This window comes from Thalassophryne amazonica, chromosome 12 (assembly GCF_902500255.1).
Source record: "Thalassophryne amazonica chromosome 12, fThaAma1.1, whole genome shotgun sequence".
NCBI classification, from domain to species: domain Eukaryota; kingdom Metazoa; phylum Chordata; class Actinopteri; order Batrachoidiformes; family Batrachoididae; genus Thalassophryne; species Thalassophryne amazonica.
Genome location: NC_047114.1, coordinates 62,561,797 through 62,588,150, shown reverse-complemented (window position 1 = coordinate 62,588,150; position 26,354 = coordinate 62,561,797). Strand labels below are relative to the sequence as shown.

Genomic DNA, 26,354 nt, shown 5'->3' with positions numbered 1-26,354 from the left:
TGTCTTTGAAAGCCTGAGGAAAATGGGACGTTCAAGACATTGTTCAGAATAACAGCGTAGTTTGATAAATTATAGGCTGTTCATCTACAATGATCTCCACTGCTTTAAAATAGACAAAAAAAAAAAGACGCATGGAAGAAAACGGAAAACAATCATCAAAATGGATAGAAGAATAACCAGAATGGCAAAGGCTCACCCATTGATCAGCTCCAGGATGATCGACAGTCTGGAGTTACCTGTAAGTGCTGTGACAGTTAGAAGACGCCTGTGTGAAGCTAATTTATTTGCAAGAATCCCTCGCAAAGTCCCTCTGTTAAATAAAAGACATGTGCGGAAGAGGTTACAATTTGCCAAAGAACACATCAACTGGCCTAAAGAGAAATGGAGGAATATTTTGTGGACTGATGAGAGTAAAATTGTTCTTTTTGGGTCCAAGGGCCGCAGACAGTTTGTGAGACGATCCCCAAACTATGAATTCAAGCCACATTTTACAGTGAAGACAGTGAAGCATGGTGGTGCAAGCATCATGATATGGACATGTTTCTCCTACTATGGTGTTGGGCCTATATATCGCATACCAGGTATCATGGATCAGTTTGGATATGTCAAAATACTTGAAGAGGTCATGTTGCCTTATGCTGAAGAGGACATGCCCTTGAAATGGGTGTTTCAACAAGACAATAACCCAAGCACACTAGTAAACGAGCAAAATCTTGGTTCCAAACCAACAAAATTAATGCCTCGCAGATGTGAAGAGATCATGAAAAACTGTGGTTATACAACTAAATACTACTTTAGTGATTTGCATGATTACTAAAAAAGCAGTTTGAACATAATAGTTTTGAGTTTGTAGCGTCAACAGCAAATGCTACTATTATTGTGAACACCCCATTTTCTACTTTTTTTTACTAATAGCCCAATTTCATAGCCTTAAGAGTGTGCATATCATGAATGCTTGGTCTTGTTGAATTTGTGAGAAACTACTGGTACCTCGTTTCCCATGTAACAATAAGAAATATACTCAAAACCTGGATTAATCTTTATGGTCACATAGCACTACTATTATTCTGAACACTACTGTAAATATAAGTGGGACAAATAATGAATCTCATGTGACACACAATCCCCCAATCAAATGTCAAGGATCTGTTTAGGTGTCATAATAAAGCCTCTATATTGCCTTTTTATCAACAATTTCCTCAGCTTTTGATGATAATGCAAGTATGCTTTCATAGTCTGTTTATGCCCATCATGGGTTTCTCTCTCCTACCCCCCCCCCCCCCCCCCCCCACAGTAATTTTTTCCACACCATTTCAAGCACTTTCAGCAGTACTTATACAGAGTGTTGCCACAGTAACTTTGAAAAGTTACTTTATTAGGTATGTCTTACAGTTACTTTATACAGTTACTTCATTAGCAGTTGTGGACAACTTGTTGGCACCTGCTGAATGTAACTAATAAAGTCACTAGTAATTTAACTTGGTTATTTTTAAGATTCAGTACTCAGAAAAGTAACTATTAGTTAATTTGTTGATTACTCAGTCTTGAGTAACCAAATTCGATTTTTAGTTACCTTATCAGTTACATTAGTTATAAGTTACAAGTTGTCTGCAGCTGCTAATAAAGTAACTGCATACACCTGCTGATGAAGTAACTGTATAAAGTAACTAAAAAAAGTAATAAAGTAACTTTTCAAAGTAACTGTGGCAACACTGTTCATACAGCACTTCTTGGTAGGAAATAGTCATGCAATTTGACATGCAAGCTAAAAGCTGTTGTTCTTATGTTTATTTCTCCTGTGTAGTAGATTGTTAAATATGTCCATATCAGGTGTAAATATCCAAAGCTTATTGTGTTAAATTTTATCTCAGTATGTTACTGTTTCGTCCTGGCTTTGACTGTTCAGTAGTTGTAGACTAGGTGTTGGGTAAGATTGTGGAAACAAGCAGCTTAGGTTCCTTTATCGGTGATGAGAGGTTTACCGAGTTTGACTTCACAGATAATGCTGTGATCTGTGCAGAACCTTGGATCCACCTTGGATTTGCTGTGGTGACCCCGATTGCAAGCAAGGGAGCAGCTGAAGGGACTTACTTTTTCATGTTACATATTCCAAAATATGGAAAATTCATTTTTTTCCCTCAAAATTATACTCACAACACCCCAAAATGACAGCATGTACACTAGGATTCACACCCGTTGCTTAATGCATCTTTGGCAGCTATTGCAGCCTCAAGTCTTCTTGAATATGATGTCACAAGCTTGGTGCACCTATCTTTGGGTAGTTTTGCCCATTTCTCTTTGCAGCACTTCTCAAGCTGCATCAGGTTTGATGGGCGTGTCAATGCACAGCCCTTTTCAGATCTCTCCAGAGATGTTCAATCAGATTCAGGTCTGGGCTCTGGCTGGGGCACTCAAGGACATTCACAGAGTTTCCTGAAGCCACTCCTTTGATATCTTGGCTGTGTGCTTAGGATCATTGTCCTGCTGAAAGATGAACCGTCACCTCAGTCTGAGGTCAAGAGCGCTCTGGAGCAGGTTTTCATCCAGGATGCCTCTGTACATTTCTGCATTCATCTTTCTCTCAATCCTGACTAGTCTCCCAGTTCCTGCCACTGAAAAACATCCCCACAGCACGATGCTGCCACCACCATGCTTCACTGTAGGGATGGTGCCTGGTTTCCTCCAAACATGATGCCTGGTATTGCCAAAGAGTTCATTCTTTCTCTCATCAGACCAGAGAATATTGTTTCTCATGGTCTGAGTCCTTCAGGTACCTTTTGGGTTCTTGGTCACCTCCCTGACAAAGGCCTTTCTCCCCCAATAGCTCAGTTTAGATTGGTGGCCAGCTCTAGGAAGAGTCCTGGTGGATCTGAACTTCTTCCATTTATGGACGATGGAGGCATCTGTGCTCATTGGGACCTTCAAAGTAGTAGAAATATTTCTGTACCTTTCCCCAGATTTGTGCCTCGAGACAATCCTGTCTCGGAGGTCTACAGACAATTCCTTTGACTTCATGCTTGGTTTGTGCTCTGACAGGCAAATGTCAAATGTGGGACCTTATATGTAGACAGATGTGTGCCTTCCCAAATCATATCCAGTCAACTGAATTTACCGCAGGTGGACTCCAGTTAAACTGTAGAAACATCTCAAGGATGATCAGTGGAAACAGGATGCACCTCAGCTCAGTTTTGAGCTTCATGGCAAAGGCTGTTAATATTTATGTACATGTGATTTCTTAGGTTATTTTTATTCTATTTTTAATAAATTTGCAAAAAGCTAAAAAACAACCTTTTTTGCATTGTTATTAATGGGGTATTGTGTGTAGGATATTGAGAGAAAAACAATTTCCTCCATTTTTAATTGAGTCTAACATAACAAAATGTGGAAAAAGTGAAGCACTGTGAATACTTTCTGGATGCTTATTCATGAGTCTGAGTTCTTGGTCTTTGAGATTGAGAGATGCCTGAGAAGAGTTTATGGAGACATGGGGTCCCTGGACAGAGGTTTTTTTGGGGGTTTTTTTGGGGGGGGGGGCATTGCCAGTATCTTTGCAGCAGAACAAAGGTCCATGTCCTTGGGGTACTGGTGCTTCTTTTTTTAATTGTATGGTTTTGATACTTGGAGCCTGACCAGTAAAGTATGCCAAAAAAATAGACGTCTTTGGCACTGGGTGTCTTTGTAGGATCCTTGGATACTGCTAGAATTATTTTGTGTGACATAAACCATTACTTCAGGAGACTCAGATGAGGAGTATCACTTATTTTTTCATGAATGTTAGCTACCACATTTTGGCCATGTAACGTGTTTCTCTGGGTATGTTTCAGTATGCTGGTGCCTCAGAGTTTAGTACCCAGGCAGCTGCAGAAAGCCAAGGGGATACATTTTATAATTATTTTCAAGAGGTGGGGATGAACTGCCTGTCTGCCTGGGTGGTTGTGATCCGGCTCCCATTGTGGTTCCTAAAGCATGGTTTACACAGACGGTTTTGTCGGCGGGTAGTACGTAGACCGAAGTTTGCGGTAGTTCCGACTGTTTTCGCGGTGGAAAGGGGCGGAGCATTTCGCCGGCGTTTTGACAGCCGTACTAGCCGCAAATACGCGGATAAAACGCCGCTAAATCCGCCGAATAAAGTGGCGTTTTGACGCCATAGCATCTGGCACACGTCAGGCAACAGGGGTTAATACCCAGTTCTATCCTTTACAATCGCAGGTTAAGACGCGCGTGAGAACTGCGGTGTTCTGCTGCCGCCGATAATGCCCTGTGTACCGCTGGATTTATCCAGGCAAATCCTGCGTTACTCCAGGAACTTTTGCATATAGGCACCGCCCCCAGAGTATAATAGGCTGAAGCCTCTGTCACTGCAGGGGGAGGGAGATCATACTCAGCCTTTTCTTCTCCTTCCTTTTTCCCCTCCTCAACGTGTTGCTCCGTCTCTACCACAGGGCTACCCTCTGCTTCTGAACCAGACCTCTTGGTAAGTCCTTGCCGCTGCCAATTTTCTTTTAGGAGGCATACTGGAGCTTCTCTGCAAAAATATCTGGAGCTGGCCGCGAGTGAGAGGCCTGCATGCAGCGCACTAGTGTTTTTATATTGACCGCCGCCTATCGGCCGTTTGGAACACCGTTAACCGGGACGTGGCGTTTAGAACGGCGTACTGTCCGCCAGCGCCACCGTTTTGTCTGCCTCTGTCGCCGGTTAAAACGCCCTTGAAGACGCCAATGTGGGCTCTATTGCCCTTTTACACGCCGTTGATTAGGGATACAACGCCGGCCGCCAATTACGGCGGTGTAAACTGCGGCACTACAGGAAGGGGCAGGATGAAACGGCAATTAAAAAGTATCAGACGCCGTTGTTCGCGTTGTCTCCGTCGTCACACGAATTGTCCGGGAGCGCTCCCGGAATTATTCGACATGTTGAATAATTTTTTCGACGATTTCTGGTAAAGCCGGAACTAAGCCACGCCCCCTAGTGCCGGCGTTCACGGCGTGTGATCCTTAAGACGGCCAAAAACTCTTCCGGGACGCTTCCGGGAGCTCTTACCGTCTGTGTGTAAACGGGGCTTAAGTGTGGTGGATGCACCCAAGTGTTGCATCAGTGCATGCTCCCAGACCTAATTTCTTATTGTTTGTTTCATTGCCCAGCTGTAGACAGGGCTGATTAAAAGTTTGTGATCCGCACCAACGTGGATAAGAGCCCTGTCACACCTATGCGTGTGAATGAGGCCAAATCAGCCCAAATGGGGAAAACAGCCACAATTCGAGCTGCATTCGGGAGCGACAGACATTTGGACAGCTATGTATGAATGCCGTACGAATACTCAATGTGTGCACATTCGGCGTGCAGCAGCTCCTGACATCAGGTCGACTGCTGCCCGAACACAGTACGAAACCCCACAATGCCAGCAGAATGCTGCAGGAGTATGCAAAATGCACCTGTGTGACCTGTGTGTGGTACGATAGCCACCCGAGGTCTGTGTGGAATGAATGCAAGGGGAGGGGTGTGGTCGAGCAAGCACTGTGGTCTCTCTTTTGAAGACCTGCTGCTTCTCACTGCTGGGGTTCACGACATCCAATCCATGGACTGATTACATGTAAACCATGGTCTCTGTTTCACATCGTTTCTGCTTTAGAATGATTTAAGAGGTTTTACCTTGGCATCCGATGGTTAATAATTCCATTAATCCATTTGATACTTTTGGTAAAGAGACTGTCTCAGACGAGTGGATGAGCTCCGAAATGACCCATGTGCAGTGGAGGCAGGACGGACCAATTTTTAGGGGGGACCGCTTGGTCTGCAACAGTGGTACAGCTGTACCTTGACTGCCATTTGTTTGTTTTCCAACATGAGTAGAGTGCATGTGCTCTGGCTGCACGAATGTGCTGACTACTCTGGAAGAATGCTGTACGAGGTGTTTGAATGTAGCTCGAATGTGCCGAGTGTGGCTCGAATTCTCATTCGTACAGCATTCAGCCTCATTCGTGTTCTGGTGTGACGGGGGTATACCAGTGACATCGATTTTTTTCCTTGACAACCACTATGGGTAGAACAGTTACATCTTGGAAGTTACTTTTTATATGTCAAAGCCTAGTCTGGATTACTGTATGCCAGCGAACACCCTGCAGTTCCTGGGTGCTAGGGGTCCATACCGGTTCTCAGTATTACCGTATCACCTGGTATAAGACATCCAGTTTGCATACCAGTACACGTTTTCAATACATCAGTGCTCAGTGTAGCAACCAGTTAGTCCATTTCTTTGTGCAGAAGAACCACGTGCTTTAACTTGGAAAACAAATCATCAACACTGTGCGTTGTCTCACTGTGTTTCATAGCACAGAGCCAACACACCAAAAACAGCAGCATATCCACCCCCCATCACCTTAGAGTAATGGTCCACTTTTGAATACATTTTGGACTTTTTTTTTTTGGGGGGGGGGGGGCATATAACTTTAGCTTTATTACAATTATGCTTGAAGACTTCAAACATAATTGTAATAAAACTAAAGTTTAACTAGAGACATTGATCACAAAATGCCCTTTGCGTAGGGCAGTCAATTATTACAATCTTCGTCAATCGCGATTATTTTTCATTTTTTTCGTGATTACCGTGAATTATTTATTTTATCCACAAGGCATAAAACAACTCAGAATCTGACGTCATTGTGCTGCAGCCTTGCTCTCGTCTTAAGGTGAGACAATAACATGGAGGCTGAGGAGCGATCCGTCGTGCCGTTTGGATAAGACGGCCGATTAAAACAGTGGCCGCCTTCTTCAAAAGCCGTCTAAAATGCGGAGCTGTGTGTGTGTGTGTGTGCACGCGCGCGCGGAGTCAACAGGCTGCAGACTGCGAGGGAGGGGGTGGGTGAGGGAGATTCCTGAATGCAGGCGCGACACGTTACAGTCTCAGAACCATCAGTGCGCAGCGAGCATGGAGCAGAGAGACGATTTTAACCCGAGTGAACGTTAACAACAACAAAAAAAAAACGTGAAGCTGCTTTTACTTCTCTCTGAACTTTCTCTAAAGGTGTGATTCTGTTGTTACCGTCCTGTTCACACCATGTGCACGTAGTATGCTTAATTTATGAGATCATGAGATGAAATAAACGGTCAAATAGCTTTAAAAACATATTTAAAAAATGAGAATATATGAATGAACTGAGCCATAAAAAAACAAAACCAAGACATGAAGAAGCTGTGGTGATGTTCAGACGCACAGATCACAAAAAGCAGGTAAGAACTCTGAACGCTGTTATTTTCCAAAGGTATTTATTTGTTCATTCTTGAGCTTAATGTAGTGTTTAAGCACAAAACGTGACTGATGAGGAGAAACAATTTCAGAAATGCAACAGAAACAACCACAAATCAGAAAAAGTTGAGACTGTAAATGAAGATAAAAATAAAAATGTTGCACCATTCCCAGTTTCTCCACTCACAGAAGCCAAACGTTCTTCCAGAGTTGTGTAATTATACTACAATAGTAGAATATAAAGGAGAAAAAAAGAAAAGCAAAAATAGACAATATATTCGTCAATCGCAATTATTTGTCTGACAGTTAATCGTCTCCAGAAATTCCTAATCGTGACAGCCCTACCTTCGCGCAGTACTATTTTCCATGTAAAGTGCAGTAGTATGTACATGTGTGGGGTAGGTATTTGATTGAACCCTCGTGTTTGATGTAAACTGGGATACACAGTGGAAAAATTGGAGATTGACATTATATTTATTTGGAGGATGTGGCCAACAGTGACCATAAAAAGTTGGTAGTCTTCGAACAAATGCAACTATTGGTAATTTTTTTTTTTTAAGTAGGTCAACGTCACTGGCTTCGAACCCATGCAAAGTACTCCTTCAAGGCATGTACCCACCAAATATGAAGTTTTTGCGAGCAATAAGTGCAGAGATACGTTGCGGCGAACGATTTGCGGACGGACGGACGGACAGACAGACAGACGGAAGGATGGACGGACGGACAACCCGGATGCTATATACCCCGCCTCGTGGCACAAGCGCCGCGCGGGGCATAAAAACATCTGTTTACTTAATTTAACTTTTCTGCATAGCTAAAATGGGATGTAAAGCAATATCTAAGTTAGAGCATAACTAAGCCTGTTTGGGGTTCTAACTTTAAAATCAGCTCACTTAGGGTTATGGAGGCAATAAATCTGAAAATGATTAGACATGTTGCGCATTTTTTAATGTCCCAGTTAACAAGACAACATAAAAGTACTCATGGTTGTAAGTCTCTGCACACACGTGCTTGTAATTAGAGGTCACTAGTATATTTTATTCCTCTCACTCTGAGCGTTAGCAGGTGCATTTCTGGAAACTGTCTCACTCGGCAATTCTCTGCATTTTTCGGCATGTGGCATACATTTTAGAATGAGCAGAAACATCTCGATGACTGACAGACAGAGATAAACAGACCTGCTCCGTCTGAAAACGAAGCTTCTGAGCTGCCGTTTGAAAGTGATGGCTCGGATTTACAGACAGGAGATGACACACTTCACCTCGAAACTCTTAACTTTTTCAGACTGTCGGTTTTTGGAACCTAAAGTGTGGTAACATGCTGTTTGTGCGGATGCTAGTTTACTGAAGCTGTGGACATGGACGTGGGACATCTCCATGACGCTGTTTTTAACAGACTTCCTGACCCGCAGATGGATTTGTTACATTGGAAAAAGTCAAAATACATTATTTCCAGGAGTTAATGGACATTACGAGTATTTTACGTGCCACAATTGTGAGAGAATTAAAGGCTAAGCTGCAGCCGGCGATCGCGCGTGCACGCGCTTCTTTGTCCGTGAGAAGTTTGCATTTGGCAACAAATCACGGTGAGTCTGGCATGTTCAAGATTTTACCACTTTTGTGTTTTGTGGCAAGCTTTTTTTTTTCTTTTCTTTTTTTTCTTTGTGTGTGTGATTTTGGAGCTGGTGTGTGTGTGCTGCTTGTTGCTTCTGTCAGCTCCTGCTACTGTGAACATGAATGTCTCCACGTTTTTCCCCGACAGCAGATATATATTTTTTTAGATTTTATTGATAACAGCACTCATAATAAATTGTGCACAAAGCTGAACCTCGAGCAGAGATTGTTATTGACAGGCTGCGTTTATGACTCACATAAACCTTCTCAGAGCTGCAGCTTTTACCGTGACTGCATCAAAATGAACAGTTTTCACTTAAAAATGAGTCATCACAACACGACATCACACTTATGTAAACTTTAGAATTAATCTACATTCCATTGAAGCACTATGTGCTTCAATGGAATGTAGTAGATACATCACTTGTTGGAAACACACAAGTACTCAGAAGTACTTTGTTTTCAGACGTCACTGTAGCTGTTTGTTGTGAATGCCATATACTTTGAAACCGTCACGGAAGTGCACAAAATAATGCCGGTGGATCATCGGATGGCCACTAACAGCCTAAATCTTAATTTGTGATGATTTTAGTGCGACATGTCCTTTAAGGGTCTCAAGGTTTGTAATCTTTTCAGACAGACATGTAGGTTGAGAAGTCAATTCGCGATTGGGCAAAAGCAAGGAAAAGGTGAAAATGTACTACCGACCTAATAGAACCACACATTAAGCATTAAAAAGCATCAAAAGTATTAAAAAGCTACTTTACACACAAACACCACACTACATACATTTAAATAAAATTTATATAAGCAGTATTAACCTCGTATGTATCAAGTATCAGCGGTCCAATGATAAATACCATATCAGGTTTTGAGAAACTGTATACCGCTCTACTGATTGCCAAACAGCCATTATAGACACATGAATTCATTACCATAATGTGACATTCCCTGTGTGCTTTTCATTTTTTTTTTTTTTTTTTTTCTTGTGGCTGTTTAACAATATTCCCATTACTCCTCACCCTTCTTCCCACCGCCTCCTATCCTCTGATAGAAGGCCCCCACCCAAACTCTGATCTCTGGGGCTCTGCTGGGTCAAGTGTTCAACCTGGTTATTCTGCTGTAATGGGCAACTCCCCCCATCTGAATCAACATGGTCCCTTCACTGCCATCAACCCCCAAGACAGACTGGTGAGCCCTGCCTTCACACGTTGGACTTGTTTTCCTTCTGAAGTATAATGATGTCTTTGACTAATTGTGACTGATGTGTCTTTGAGGACTACTGTCTGGTTGTTCATTTAAATCTCTGGGTATGTCTGTTTACCAGAAACGTCATCCACTTCCTGTGTCCCCCCAAAACTTCCCCTTGCATGGCAGTGAGGTGAATGGGACTCATCCTGCTTCTTTCCATTCTGGATCCAGCAGCTTTGTAGTGCCCAACCATACATCCCCTATTGCTGGCACTGACACTGTTATGGGTAAAAAAAAAACAAACTTGTTATAGAATTTAAGTTTTCATGCAGTACTGAACAGAATCAGAACAGCCTTTATTTGCCAAGTATTCACAAGAATACAAAGAATTTGACTTCTGTTTGAGCTACACTCTGTGTGTGGTATGTATAAATATACACTAAACCCTGAATAATTCACAGTAAAAATGTGCAAGTAAAATAAAATGTGCAATAAGAAAAAAATATAATGCAATGCTAAAATACCCTTGGCCATATGAGCATTGTGTTATTTATAATTTGCAGTTTAATTAATTATTACAATCCTGTTGTCTTACATACAATTTGTACATGTTCAAATAATTTTGTTCATGTGCAAATCAAGGAATATTTGTAGATCACCCTCTGTGCATTTGCACGTATTGATATTAAGACAAATTTAACTCCATAGAAAGTTTTGAGTTAGCAAAAGTTAGCATGCAAGCTAATCTCCACAAAATGTCTTATAAATGACACCAGAAGTGTTATCAGGTTACAAGAACAGCGGTTTCAGTTATAGAAGTGTTTACTTCTCGCTTGCTTTTATATAATATCCCAGAAACGAAGCAGTTAGCAAGTCGCTAAACTAGGAAGTGATGTCACTACGCTAATCTCCATAAAATGTCTTATAAATACGTTCACAGGTGTTAATAGGTTCCAAAAACAGTGTTTTCAGTTTTACAAGTGATTACTTCTCGCTAGCTTTTACATAATATATGAGAAACGTATATAAACACACAAAATGAAGTGTTTTTTGCAGAAACCAGCAACTGACGTCACAGTGCAGCTTTACTCATTAAAAAATGTGAACAGTACAGGTTATTAAGCATACCTTTTAGATTAACATACTTGTTAATCCAAATTTTATTCTAACATTACAGTTAATGTAAACTTTAAGAAGCCATGTTTGTCTGAATGAACAGTCTGCATTATATTTGTGAGCTGATCATCAATAGAAATACTGACCTTTTTAAGTATATGTTAAACAGTGCAGTAAATAGATAGCAGCAGCTTTTTAAAAAGTAATTACTGTGTATACTTTTAATGACCAGCTTGTGTTTGCCAAAATATGAGTGGTTATTTCAGTGAATTGTAAAACTGTTAACAGGCTGAAAATCTTTGTTTTGTATTTGGTCAGCTCTTTTAATATTTCTCTGTTTTCATTCTGAAAGTTAATCGAGCACCACGTGGGAGCTCAGGTGATGAGATTGGAAAAGCCTTGGCATCTGTAAGTCTCAATTAAGTGCACATTTACAAACATGTACACTTGTCACTTTTTGACCTAAGAATTTCACTCTTCAGTATTAAACTATAAATTTGTGTGTTAAATTACTGTAACTATAGTGGTACAGATTGGATTTCATTACATTAATGTGAAACCTCCGTACAGATTTATCCTTCAGATCCAAACAGCAGTGCCTTCCCGTCATCGCCGTCTACGCCCTCTGGTTCTCCACAAGCTTTATCAGGTAAGTTAAAACCTGTAGCCAGTATTTTTCCACCAAGATTTCAAGGTCAGTTGGCTTTTTTGATTTATTATTAACACTTTTTGTTTTTATTAAGCGATGTGTAATGCTTGGACACAGGATTTTTACAGCAAATTTGGAACTGATTTAAAGTTGGGCAGAGTCTGGGGTTCTTAATGATAGTTGGAGGTAACTGCTTGTAGGAATTGCAGCAGTAAATGCACCTGTGTTTGATGGTGAAAGAACCAGACCTTTGTTACTTTGATCCCAGTTGCATCAGTGTTTAAAAACTCACTGTTTCTGTATTTGATGTGTTTGCAGCTGAAAGCATCTCTCGCTCTCTCTCACTCATTCACACACACACACGTGTGTGTGTGTGTCTCTGTGCATTGTAGCCAGTGATAGGTGTGACCTGACAAAGTGATGGAGACCATCAGAAAATAGTGAGCATGTAGTTGGATGCAAATCATTGTGAACATTAAAATGGTTTTGCCTGCAGCTGACATAAGCATGAAGCAGTCCATGCTACGTAATTCTCTTCATCTGCAGTTTACACTACAGTCTGTATTTCTGTAACGTATGGGTTCTTTCTATAATTAGCAGTTGTGTTTATAACCCAGACTGAAACTTGTCAAAATTACGTCAATAAATGTTGACTGTCAACAGTCGTCACTTCAGACTGAAAGTCTTTTGGTGTTGCGTCATCTTACGAGGATGAAAAACTGTTTGGAAAAAATGTAGTATTTTCTTCTTTCTAAGAATGAATGATTTATTACTGTAAACCATTCATTGCAGCTCCATCTATGGGGACAAAGGTGGAAGTAAATAATTGGTTTACATTTCTTGATTTGTGTTTGGGGATCTATACTAACTGTTGTGTGGAAGTTGTATGACAAACAGTCTAGATCAATGGAAAATTCTTCTGTTGTCCCTCCTGATTCCAAATCTAATAACAGCGTATTTCTTGATAACACTGATATTAAACAATCCAAACATGTTCTTATTTAAGTCTGTGAGTTTAGCAAGACCTGTGTCCTACACAAACAAAGCACAGTGCTACATTTACCTTGCAGTACTACTTTGACATTTAAGTTGTCTGATTTAACAACAAGTTATTTTTAAGGAACAGCTCACATAGTTTTGCAGAAATTCAAAGGAAATCCCCCTTTTTATTTATTTTTTAATTTGGCTTTCCTTTTTTTATGGCATCACTCATGTTACTCAAACCATGTTTCTCCACCACATCTGCAGTTGTTGTCAGATGTTTACATACATTGATTATGAACATTAATGTCACGGCCGTGTTGGGCTTTCAATGTTTTTTTTGTTTTTTTTACCTGTCCATTTTCTGGGACAGAAAAATTGTACAGCATAGTCTTCCGGGAGTGGGAGCATGCACTGGTGCAGCACATCACCTCTTCCAGCACTCTGTGGGCTAGGGCTGCCACAAATGACTATTTTGATAGTCGACTAGTCAACGATTATTTTTGCGATTAGTTGACTGTCGGATCATGCGTAATTTCCTAAATTTAAGGCCTGCAGCATTTTCCGAGAAACGTCAGGGGATGAAAACATGAACATTTCCAAATCAGTGACTGTTTCTTAGACAATTTACATCAGTCATTCAGAAATACAGTGTGGTACTTTATAGTGAATCTGTCAGGTAGGCAGTTCTCAAAAACTAAATGTCCATGCTGGAAGGAGACAAGTGAGGGAAGCCACCAAGACAACTCTGGAAGAATGTTTGGCTTCTGTGAGTGGAGAAACTCGGAATAGTGCAACATTTTTATTTTGAGCTTCATTTTACATATAGTCCCATCTTTTTCTGATTTGTGTTTATTTCTGTTGCATTTCTGAAATTACAGAACTGCTGTAAAGAAAGGTTGAACATTTTATTGTGTTTTAAAACTTTGTAGAACAAATGCAAACACCAAACTCTTATAAAGAAGGAAAAAATACACGGACATGTGCAGGCAAGCTTTGATATAAACTGAACAGAACAATGCAGGCTGATTTGACTCTCCATATTTTTTTGTATAAATAAATCAGAATAAAATAAGAGGTAACTCACTTTGAAAATAATAAAACATATAGCTGCAGCTTAATAACTTTGAAAAATAACAAAAATCAGCAGCTTGTATTTTTATTCTGACTCCAGTTAATTTTAGTGTGATGAAGTCATGCTTTTTTTCTCCTCATCAGTCACATTTTGTGCTTGAACACTACATTAAGCTCAAGATTGAACAAATACATTCCTTTGGAAAATAACAGCTGTTAAACTTCAGAGTTATCACCTGCTTTGTGTGATCTGTGCCTCTGAACATCACTGCACAGCTTCTCCATAGCAGGGTTTTTTTAAACCCTTGTATGCGTAATTCTTGCTCAGTTCATTTATATATTCTCATTTTTAAAGGATTTTTTTAAGGATATTTGACAGTTTATTTCATCTCATGATCTCATAAATTCAGTATACTACCCGCACATGGTGTGAACAGGATGGTGCCGTCGAACCCACACCGGTAGAGAAAGTGCAGAGAGAAGTGAAGGCAGCTCCACGGTTTTGTTTGTTTTGTTTTTTTGACATGTTCACTCCGGTTAAAATCCTCTCTCTCTGCTGCGTGCTCGCTGTCTCACGTGCACTGATGGTTCTCAGCAGAATGTAACAGCTCGTGCCTCCGGAATCGCCCTCCCTCCCTCGCAGTCTGCAGCCAGTTGATTTTGCACACACACACAGACAGACAGCTCCTTTGGTAAACTGCGCATTTTAGACAGCTTTGAACAAGACGGCCACTGTTTTAATCAGCCGTCTTTTTCAAAATTTGAACGTCCAAATGGTGGCAGGACGGCTCACTGCCTAAAACTATGAAATGAGAGGAAAAACAAAGACTTAAATAAAATAAGTGACTCGTCAACTACTAAATTAGTTGTCAACGGTTTCAGTAGTCGCCGTAGTCGTGACTAGCCGACTAGTCACAATCGGTCCATTTGCCACCTCCCACAAGTAGCCATCTACCCGCCACAGCGAGGTTATAACATGGGCATCTCCTTGGCCTTTTCCACTTGCTGGGGTCCTCAGCATTAAGGCACCTGCGGACTGGATTATGCTCATGGTCATAGTACTGTAGCTAAAATTTCCTCATAAAGCAAGAAGTATGCTTCATCCACATCTTAACTAATTGCTCATTTGACACAAAATCATTCCAGTGTTACCAGAGGATTATATGCAGTACCAAGCATGTACCGGTAGTTGTTGCCTTTGGTCACTGGTTATTCTGGAGGTCCTACAATCATACAGTATGTCCGAAAGCACCATCACACTCAAGACTTGATTAAATTAATCCAAAATAATTAACATGTTGCAGAGTAAACTCAATAAAAGTCAATGATCAGTGTGCAGGTGAAGGATAAACAACAGCTGTATGAAGCCTGTGCTCTATTTCAGCCCTCAGTCACATCCATATTGTTGCTACGTCATCAGGAGAACAGGACCTGCTGATTCAAGCCCACATCAATTGCAAACAGGGTGGAGGTTGAGTTGTTTTCAGGTGAATTTTTTTTTTTTTTTTTTTTTTAAGTCCAGTCTGAGGGTGATTCTGAAGAAGCTGTGGAGGATACAGCCTTATGGTTCTGAGTCTTATTTAGACCACAATGAGGGAGACAAAACCTTGGAGGAAGACCTTCAGTAATGACAATATTAGCATAGTTCAGAACACAGAATGGTGATTATTAAAAAAAAAGATGGACTCAGACAATAGCGATCGTCCTCGAAGACGCTCAGCCTTAGTCGCCAAAGAGCTAGCAAGGCTTGACATAGACATTGCTGCACTCAGCGAGGTGCGCTTTGCAGACCAAGGGTCACTCACCGAGGAAGGCACAGGCTACACACTGTTCTGGTCAGGGAAGGCTAAAGAAGATTGTCGACTCTCAGGGGTCGGGTTCATGATTAAGAGCGCCATAGCACATAGGTTACACAGTTTGCCAGTTGGACATTCTGACCGACTCATGTCACTCCGGCTCCCCATCAACAACAAGGATTTTGCCACTACTGTTAGTGTGTATGCCCCAACCATGCAGGCCGACATCGAGGTTAAGGAGGCTTTCTATAGCGATCTGCACAACCTTCTACAGCGCGTCGACACCCAGGACAAGCTCCTCATCATGGGAGATTTCAAGCCAGAGTGGGCCGTGACTCTGATGTATGGAAGGAGGTGCTAGGGAAACATGGCATAGGCATTTGTAACGACAATGGCCGCCTGCTGCTAGAGTTCTGCTCTGCACATGACTTGACGATCACCAACAGCCTGTTCCAACAGAAAGAGATTCAAAGCAACCTGGAGACACCCATGCTCCAAACACTGGCACCTTCTGGACTGCGTTCTGACGTGACAGCATGATAGAAGAGACGTACTACATACCAGGGTGATGCCTAGCGCGGATTGCTATACGGATCATCGCTTGGTCCGTTCCAAGATTGCTTTCACTTTCAAGCCCCTTCCTAAGAAGAAAGGCCCACAGTTTAAGAAGCTACAAGTCCACAAGCTGCAAGACATAGACACAAAAATGGAGTTCCAGGCCAAACTAGAGGAGAGACTGGGTGGAGAAGAAGGCCTGCCTGACGACCCTGAACAACAGTGGATGAGATTAAAGACCATCCTTCAGGAGATGGCAGCAGAAGTAGTGGGCTTCTCAGCCAGGAAAAATAAAGACTGGTTTGATGAGTCTGATGCACAGATCCAGGAACTACTAGAAAAGAAACGTGCATGCCACAAGACTCTTTTAGCTAAACCTGATGACCACTCTGCCAAGACAGCTTACAGAAATGCCTGCTCCACACTGCAAAGCAAGCTCCGCATACTGCAGAACGACTGGTGGCTAGCTTTTGCTGAGAAGACAACACGCCGATGCCGGAGACATGCGCTCCTTTTATGAAGCCCTTAAGATCATCCATGGGCCAGCACATCAAGTGCAAGCACCCCTGCGCTCCTCAGACGGCTCCACCCTTCTGACGGACAAGGAAACCATTATGCAGCATTGGTCAGAACACTTTGAAAACCTCTTCAGTGACAAGCGCACTGTGCAAGAGTCATCAATCGAGAAGATTCCCCAGGTGGAGGTGAAATGGGAACTTGATGACCCCCCAACACTTGAAGAGATCCGAAAGGCCACCACGCAGCTGAATCCAGGGAAGTCTCCTGGCATAGATGGCATCCCAGCAGAGGTGTACCAAAATGGAGGTGAGGCAGTCCTCGACAAGCTTCAGATTCTCTTCTCCAGTTGCTGGGAAAAGGGAATGGTTCCACATGACCTTCAGGATGCGGTCATTGTCTCCCTGTACAAGAACAAGGGCGACAAGTCCGACTGTTCTACACTCAACAAAAATATAAACGCAACACTTTTGGTTTTGCTCCCATTTTGTATGAGATGAACTCAAAGATCTAAAACTTTTTCCAGATACACAATATCACCATTTCCCTCAAATATTGTTCACAAACCAGTCTAAATCTGTGATAGTGAGCACTTCTTTGCTGAGATAATCCATCCCACCTCACAGGTGTGCCATTTCAAGATGCTGATTAGACACCATGATTAGTGCACAGGTGTGCCTTAGACTGCCCACAATAAAAGGCCACTCTGAAAGGTGCAGTTTTATCACACAGCACAATGCCACAGATGTCGCAAGATTTGAGGGAGAGTGCAATTGGCATGCTGACAGCAGGAATGTCAACCAGAGCTGTTGCTCGTGTATTGAATGTTCATTTCTCTACCATAAGCAGTGTCCAAAGGCGTTTCAGAGAATTTGGCAGTACATCCAACCAGCCTCACAACCGCAGACCACGTGTAACCACACCAGCCCAGGACCTCCACATCCAGCATGTTCACCTCCAAGATCGTCTGAGACCAGCCACTCGGACAGCTGCTGAAACAATCGGTTTGCATAACCAAAGAATTTCTGCACAAACAGGTCAGAAACCGTCTCAGGGAAGCTCATCTACATGCTCGTCGTCCTCATCGGGGTCTCGACCTGACTCCAGTTCGTCGTCGTAACCAACTTGAGTGGGGAAATGCTCACATTCGCTTGCGTTTGGCACGTTGGAGAGGTGTTCTCTTCACGGATGAATCTTGGTTCACACTGTTCAGGGCAGATGGCAGACAGCGTGTGTGGCGTCGTGTGGGTGAGCGGTTTTCTGATGTCAGTGTTGTGGATCGAGTGGCCCATGGTGGCGGTGGGGTTATGGTATGGGCAGGCATCTGTTATGGACAAAGAACACAGCTGCATTTTATTGATGGCATTTTGAATGCACAGAGATACCGTGACGAGATCCTGAGGCCCATTGTTGTGCCATACATCCAAGAACATCACCTCATGTTGCAGCAGGATAATGCACAGCCCCATGTTGCAAGGATCTGTACACAATTCTTGGAAGCTGAAAATGTCCCAGTTCTTGCATGGCCGACATACTCACCGGACATGTCACCCATTGAGCATGTTTGGGATGCTCTGGACCAGCGTATACGACAGCGTGTACCAGTTCCTGCCAATATCCAGCAACTTCGCACAGCCATTGAAGAGGAGTGGAACAACATTCCACAGGCCACAATTGACAACCTGATCAACTCTATGCGAAGGAGATGTGTTGCACTGCATGAGGCAAATGGTGGTCACACCAGATACTGACTGGTATCCCCCACAATAAAACAAAACTGCACCTTTCAGAGTGGCCTTTTATTGTGGACAGTCTAAGGCACACCTGTGCACTAATCATGGTGTCTAATCAGCATCTTGATATGGCACACCTGTGAGGTGGGATGGATTATCTCAGCAAAGGAGAAGTGCTCACTATCACAGATTTAGACTGGTTTGTGAAAAATATTTGAGGGAAATGATGATATTGTGTATGTGGAAAAAGTTTTAGATCTTTGAGTTCATCTCATACAAAATGGGAGCAAAACCAAAAGTGTTGCGTTTATATTTTTGTTGAGTGTAATTACCGGGGCATCACTCTCCTCTCAATAGCAGGTAAGATTTTGGCTTGAGTGCTGCTCAACAGGCTTACCCCTACCATAGCGCATGAAAATACTCCCGAGAGTCAGTGCGGATTTCGGGCCAACAGGGGAACCACCGACATGATCTTCGTCCTGAGACAGATCCAGGAGAAATGCAGAGAACAGAACATGGCCCTTTATGCAGCCTTCATAGACCTAACCAAGGCTTTTGACACGGTCAGTCGTGAGGGTTTGTGGAAGATTCTTACACGCCTTATGCTGCCCTCCAAAGCTCCTCACCATCATCCGCCAGCTGCATGAAGGCCAGATGGGACAAGTGAAGTACAACGGGACTCTGTCCGGCAGCTTCCCCATCTCAAATGGCGTCAAACAAGGTTGCATCCTCGCACCCACTCTGTTCTCCATCTTCTTCAGCATGATGCTTCGTGAGGCCAAAGAAGACTTGACAGACAGCATCTATATCCGCTTCAGAACCGACGGAAGTCCGTTTAACTTGCGGCGCCTTCTGTCCCACACTAAGATCACAGAACAGCTAATCATGGAGCTGTTCTTTGCAGATGACTGCGCCCTCGTCACCCATACGGAGCAAGCCTTGCAGCACATTGTCAACTGTTTTGCTGAAGCAGCAAGAGCCTTCTGCCTCACCATCAGCCTGAGAAAGACAGAAGTGCTATATCAACCGGCCCCCCATACAGCATATACCCCACTCCAAATCAACATTGAGGGTACCAGCCTGAATGCAGTAGAGCACTTCACGTATCTCGGTAGTGTTATCTCAAACGACGCATCTGTTGCCAAGGACCTAGACAGTCGCCTTGCCAAGGCCAGCAGTTCTTTTGGTCGACTCTCTAAGAAAGTCTGGCAGAATCATGCACTGCGCCTTTCCACAAAAGTGCAGGTCTACAGAGCCATTGTGGTCCCTACCCTCCTGTATGGAGCTGAAACCTGGGGTCTGTATCGCCAGCAGATCAGATTACTGGAACGCTTTCATCAGCGTTGTCTCCAAAACATCTTCGGGATCAAGTGGCAGGACTACGTCTCAAATGAGGACATCCTTACCAGAGCCAAATTGCCCAGCATGGAGTCTATTATACTCAAACAACAGCTTCGTTGGGCAGGTCACGTAGCCACGATGGATGATACACGCATGCCGAAATTAATTCTCTTTGGTGAGCTCAAGGAAGGGAGACGAAACCAAGGGGCCCCCAAAAAGCGCTATAAGGACCAGCTGAAGAAACAGCTCTCCCTTGCAGGCATTCAGCATCAGTCATGGCAGCATCTACAACCCCTGGCAAAAATTATGGAATCACCAGCCTCGGAGGATGTTCATTCAGTTGATTAATTTTGTAGAAAAAAAGCAGATCACAGACATGACACAAAACTAAAGTCATTTCAAATGGCAACTTTCTAGCTTTAAGAAACACTATAAGAAATCAAGAAAAAAGATTGTGGCAGTCAGTAATGGTTACTTTTTTAGACCAAGCAGAGGAAAAAAATATGGAATCACTCAATTCTGAGGAAAAAATTATGGAATCACCCTGTAAATTTTCATCCTCAAAACTAACACCTGCATCAAATCAGATCTGCTCATTGACATTGACCCTGTGCCATGACATTGACCCTACGTGTCTTTTTGCAAGGAATGTTTTCGCAGTTTTTGCTCTATGGCAAGCTGCATTATCATCTTGAAAAATGATTTCATCATCCCCAAACATCCTTTCAATTGTCCAAAATATCAGTGTAAACTTGTGCATTTATTGATGATGTAATGACAGCCATCTCCCCAGTGCCTTTACCTGACATGCAGCCCCATATCATCAATGACTGTGGAAATTTACATGTTCTCTTCAGGCAGTCATCTTTATAAATCTCATTGGAAAGGCACCAAACAAAAGTTCCAGCATCATCACCTTGCCCAATGCAGATTCGAGATTCATCACTGAATATGACTTTCATCCAGTCATCCACAGTCCACGATTGCTTTTCCTTTGCCCATTGTAACCTTGTTTTTTTTTCTGTTTAGGTGTTAATGATGGCTTTCATTTAGCTTTTCTGTATGTAAATCCCATTTCCATTAGGCGGTTTCTTGCAGTTCGGTCACAGACGTTGACTCCAGTTTCCTCCCATTCATTCCTCATTTGTTTTGTTGTGCATTTTTCGATTTTTGAGACATATTGCTTTAAGTTTTCTGTCTTGACGCTTTGATGTCTTCCTTGGTCTACCAGTATGTTGCCTTTAACAACCTTCTCATGTTGTTTGTATTTGGTCCAGAGTTTAGACACAGCTGACTGTGAACAACAAACATCTTTTGCAACGTTGCATGATGATTTACTCTCTTTTAAGAGTTTGATAATCCTCTCCTTTGTTTCAATTGACATATCTCGTGTTGGAGCCATGATTCATGTCAGTCCACTTGGTGCAACAGCTCTCCAAGGTGTGTTCACTCCTTTTTAGATGCAGACTAACGAGCAGATCTGATATGATGCAGGTGTTAGTTTTGGGGATGAAAATTTACAGGGTGATTCCATAATTCTTTCCTCAGAATTGAGTGATTCCATATTTTTTTCCTCTGCTTGGTCTAAAAAAGTAACCATTACTGACTGCCACAATATTTTTTCTTGATTTCTTATAGTGTTTCTTAAAGCCAGAAAGTTGCCATTTGAAATTACTTTAGTTTTGTGTCATGTCTGTGATCTGCTTTTTTTCTACAAAATTAAACTGAATGAACATCCTCCGAGGCCGGTGATTCCATAATTTTTGCCAGGGGTTGTAGCTACAGATAGACTCAGCTGGCGTTCCAGCATCAAATCCGCCAGCTTGAAGTTTGAGGCAGAAAGAAGTGAGGCCTCATGCCAGAAGCGTCAAAGACAGAAAGAGCGGGCAGCAGCACAAGCCCAGCCTACTCAAGTGTTCATTTGGCCCAACTGTAACAGGTCTTGTGCATCCCGCATCGGACTTTTCAGCCACCAGAGGGCTTGTAGAAAATAAACTTAAAAAAAAAAAAAAAAAAAAGGCCTTCCCACTATCCTCTCAAGCGAGGAAACTGCCAACAACAATAATCGGTCCTTCAGAGTGGCCGTCGTTTTGGCGGGTGTTTGTCAGGAAAGTGATCGTTTCTCTACATTGATTACAGACCCTGCAGCGGGTCTTAATCAACTTTTCTGCAGCGCGGCTTTGCTTTGAACCTTGAACCAATCGAAGCGTGGTTCGCAGATTGAAGCAATGCTTCGGTCGATTGCTTCGCTTAATTCTTTCGCTTAATTTTTCCCCCACTAAAACCCTAAAGAGCATACGTCTGTGAGTATTATTTACTTTTTCTATGTTAAACCGACCTGTTATGGTCTTCTGAAACAGTTGATAGATGTATTTTATAACTTAAAAACGGGAGCGATGCTAACGCGTTAGCATGTCTATGGCATTTTCAATGTTAAAAGTTAGCATTTAGCAATTGCAGCCGTCATCACGTTCGGGTGCATTTGTTTTCAAATTGTAATATTCCTTAAATTTATTTTTGCTTATATATTAATAATCTAATGATTATTATATACAATTTTAGAGAAAGAGACAAAGAACCTGAATAGAAACACAACAGAAAATATATAATAGCAACTAACATAAATAAATAAATAAATAAATAAATACATTCAGAAATCAATCAATCAATCAATTTTTTTATATAGCGCCAAATCACAACAAACAGTTGCCCCAAGGCGCTTTATATTGTAAGGCAAGGCCATACAATAATTATGTAAAACCCCAACGGTCAAAACGACCCCCTGTGAGCAAGCACTTGGCTACAGTGGGAAGGAAAAACTCCCTTTTAACAGGAAGAAACCTCCAGCAGAACCAGGCTCAGGGAGGGGCAGTCTTCTGCTGGGACTGGTTGGGGCTGAGGGAGAGAACCAGGAAAAAGACATGCTGTGGAGGGGAGCAGAGATCGATCACTAATGATTAAATGCAGAGTGGTGCATACAGAGCAAAAAGAGAAAGAAACAGTGCATCATGGGAACCCCCCAGCAGTCTACGTCTATAGCAGCATAACTAAGGGATGGTTCAGGGTTTCCTGTTCACAGGGTTTCCTGTTCACAGGAAATAAATGTTTCCTGTGAACACCTAGTGACTCTCACACCTCCATTTCATCCCTGTCTTATTTAAGTTTAATGACAGTTTGTTTTGGTCAAACCATATTTTTAGTTTGTTAATTTCTTCAGTGATTTCCTCCAGAACTATCTGCCAAACTAGAAAACTGCTGCAACCTAGTAAGATGTAGTATTTTTAGTAGTATGTAGTATCCTAGTATTTTTTTCTCACCTAAATGGATTCAGCACTCACTCCAGTTTATTGTCTGGAATAGTCCCAGATTGCATTTCAGAGCTTCTAGAATTCAAACATTTTCGTGCAGGTGGTGTTGGGGGTTAATTTTGGGTTTCAGCTTTTTTTTGTTTTTCACCACTTTCATCCCTGAATATGAGTTGTGATTCACTTTTGTGCGGATTAAAGTTACTAACTGGGACTCCTGTCTTGTTGTGAGAAAGAAACGAGAATCATCCTCCGTTCTGTTCACACAGCTCCAAATGTTGCGCGGCTCTCTGACAAGTCAAGATAGAACGATAGAATTCAGTCTGAATTAATAACTTCAAAGGGAAACACAGTTTTGTTTATTTTTATTTATGATTTATATCAAGGATGCAGTGACCAATTTCGTATTTACGAGGGCTGTCAATAAAGTATAGGTCCTTTTTATTTTTTTCAAAAACTATATGGATTTCATTCATATGTTTTTACGTCAGACATGCTTGAACCCTCGTGCGCATGCGTGAGTTTTTCCACGCCTGTCGGTGACGTCATTCGCCTGTGACCACTCCTTGTGGGAGGAGTCATCCAGCCCCTCGTCGGAATTCCTTTGGCTGAGAAGTTGCTGCTGTTAAAGGAGATTTTTTTAATGAAAGACGTGCGGACGGGTCGCAGCCGGCGCGGTGGCACAGGAAAAACACCTCTGTGTTGATAACCATTTGTAAAATCCAGGCGGCTTTTGATGGCTTTCAGTGGAGTGAGTATATGAGAAATTGTTTAACAGCTGGACATGTTCCAACTTGTCCTTAAGGCTTCCAACAGAGGTGTTTTTCCTGTGCCGCCGCACAGGAAACCCGTCCGCACGTCTTTCAATAAAAAAAATCTCCTTTAACAGTGGAATATCCGGATAAAATGCTGAAACCGACTTCTCCTGAAACTTCTCTGTTCTCTCACGACGTCCTGGATCAATAGAGCCTGAAATGTGGAGGTTTTCCGCTTGAAGCAGGCTGACGACGACGCCTGAGAGCGCTGCGCGACGTCTCGCTCCGTGGGAAGTCCTTAAAGCGACAGTATCACCTCAAAATCTCTCAGCCGTTAAAATTTTCACCGAAAACCAGCTTAATTTTTTGAACCGTGTCCACTTCGATGTGTCTCACAGGTTTAGAAAAAATTTTGATCAAACAAAGCGCCAGTCTCTCAGCAACTTCTCAGACAAAGGAATTCCGACGAGGGGCTGGACGACGACTCCTACAAGGAGTGGTCACAGGCGAATGACGTCACCGACAGGCGTGGAAAAACTCACGCATGCGCACGAGGGTTCAAGCATGTCTGACGTAAAAACATATGAATGAAATCCATATAGTTTTTGAAAAAAATAAAAAGGACCTATACTTTATTGACAGACCTCGTATTTACTTAAGACTCAAGGAAATACATAGAAAACCTGTAAAGCCTACTTTTAGTACAAAATTCACGAGGTATCGATAAGGGAATCAGATCGATAAGCACAATCGATAATGGCATCGATAAAACCTTATCAATACCCATCCCTATCTGCGAGGCATGGAGTCAACCAACTTGTGGCACCTTTCAGCTGTTATTCCACTCCAAGATTCTTTAACAACATTCCACAATTCATTCGCATTTGTTGGTTTTGCTTCAGAAACAGCTTTTTTGATGTCACCCCACAAGTTCTCAATTGGATTTAGGTCCGGGGATTGGGCAGGCCAATCCAGAACATTAATTTTGTTGGTTTGGAACCAAGATTTTGCTCGTTTACTAGTGCGCTTGGGGTCATTGTCTTGTTGAAACACCCATTTCAAGGGCATGTCCTCTTCAGCATAAGGCAACATGACCTCTTCAAGTATTTTGACATATCCAAACTGATCCATGATACCTGGTTTGCGATATATAGGGCCAACACCATAGTTGGAGAAACATGCCCATATCATGATGCTTGCACCACCATGCTTCACTGTCTTCACGGAAGTGTGGCTTGAATTCAGAGTTTGGGGGTCGTCTCACAACCTGTCTGCGGCCCTTGGACCCAAAAAGAACACTTTTACTCTCATCAGTCCACAAAATATTCCTCCATTCCTCTTTAGGCCAGTTGATGTGTTCTTTGGCAAATTGTAACCTCTTCTGCACGTCTTTTATCTAACAGAGGGACTTGCGGGGGATTCTTGCAAATAAATTAGCTTCACACAGGCGTCTTCTAACGGTCACAGCATTTACGGGTAACTCCAGACTGTCTTTGATCATCCTGGAGCTGATCAGTGCGTGAGCCTTTGCCATTCTGGTTATTCTTCTATACATTTTGATGATTGTTTTCCATTTTCTTCCACACATCTCTTTTTTTTGTCCATTTTTGTTGTGTGGGCCGCTGAAGAGGAGGTACTGCTGGCCCACCACCACCAGAGGGCGCCCTGTCTGGAGTGCGGGCTCCAGGCACCAGAGGGCGCTGCCGCCTCACAGGAGCAGCCGGGGTGACAGCTGTCACTTATCGCCTACGACAGCTGTCACCAATCATCTGATCAGCAGTGGTATATCAGCAAGACGACATCTCCACCTCTTTGCCGAGATATCGCTCTACCTAGGAGGTACAGTACTCAGCCGACTGTGTTGTCTTTTTGACATTAACACTTTGTTACTTTTGTGCGTTAAATAGCAGACATTCTTCCGACGAGAGGTGGAGGTGGTTTTCCCGCCATACGGGTTGCTGGGTGCAAACGCACCCACATTTAACTGTTTTTGTTCCTCGCCAGCAGTACCAGATCCGACACGCGGAGGCAGTGGCCACCTGGGAGTTCGGGACTTGGCGGCTCCAGTATTCCCGGGGTTCGGTGGCGGAGGAAATCGTGTGGTTCCGGTTCTGCTTTGGACAGACGTCTCTTATCTTCGAGCCTGCCCACGTGACACATTTTGTGAATTGACTTCTTTGTCTATTGTTGTAATCTGTTGTGTTTGTTGTGCTTATTCACAACAGTAAAGTGTTATTTGACTTCCTCCATTGTCCGTTCATTTGCGCCCCCTGTTGTGGGTCCGTGTTCCTACACTTTCCCAACAATTTTAAAGCATTGGAGATCATTGTAGATGAACAGCCTATAATTTTTTGCACCTGCGTATACATTTTCCCCTCTCCAATCAACTTTTTAATCAAACTACGCTGTTCTTCTGAACAATGTCTTGAACGTCCCATTTTCCTCAGGCTTTCAAAGAGAAAAGCATATTCAACAGGTGCTGGCTT

General features: G+C 42.5%; 1 protein-coding gene across 5 annotated transcripts in view; it reads left to right on the top strand.

Annotated features, from left to right (window-relative positions):
- The window catches only part of tcf3a (transcription factor 3a), a 110,478-nt gene that overhangs the window by 62,606 nt on the left and 21,518 nt on the right, over nt 1-26,354 (top strand). For all 5 annotated transcript variants that reach the window (XM_034183313.1, XM_034183310.1, XM_034183309.1 and 2 more), the window contains 4 exons: nt 9,911-10,047; nt 10,184-10,334; nt 11,516-11,571; nt 11,734-11,812. In XM_034183313.1, the coding sequence (XP_034039204.1) occupies nt 9,911-10,047; nt 10,184-10,334; nt 11,516-11,571; nt 11,734-11,812 (423 nt within the window). The remainder of the gene's footprint in view (nt 1-9,910; nt 10,048-10,183; nt 10,335-11,515; nt 11,572-11,733; nt 11,813-26,354) is intronic.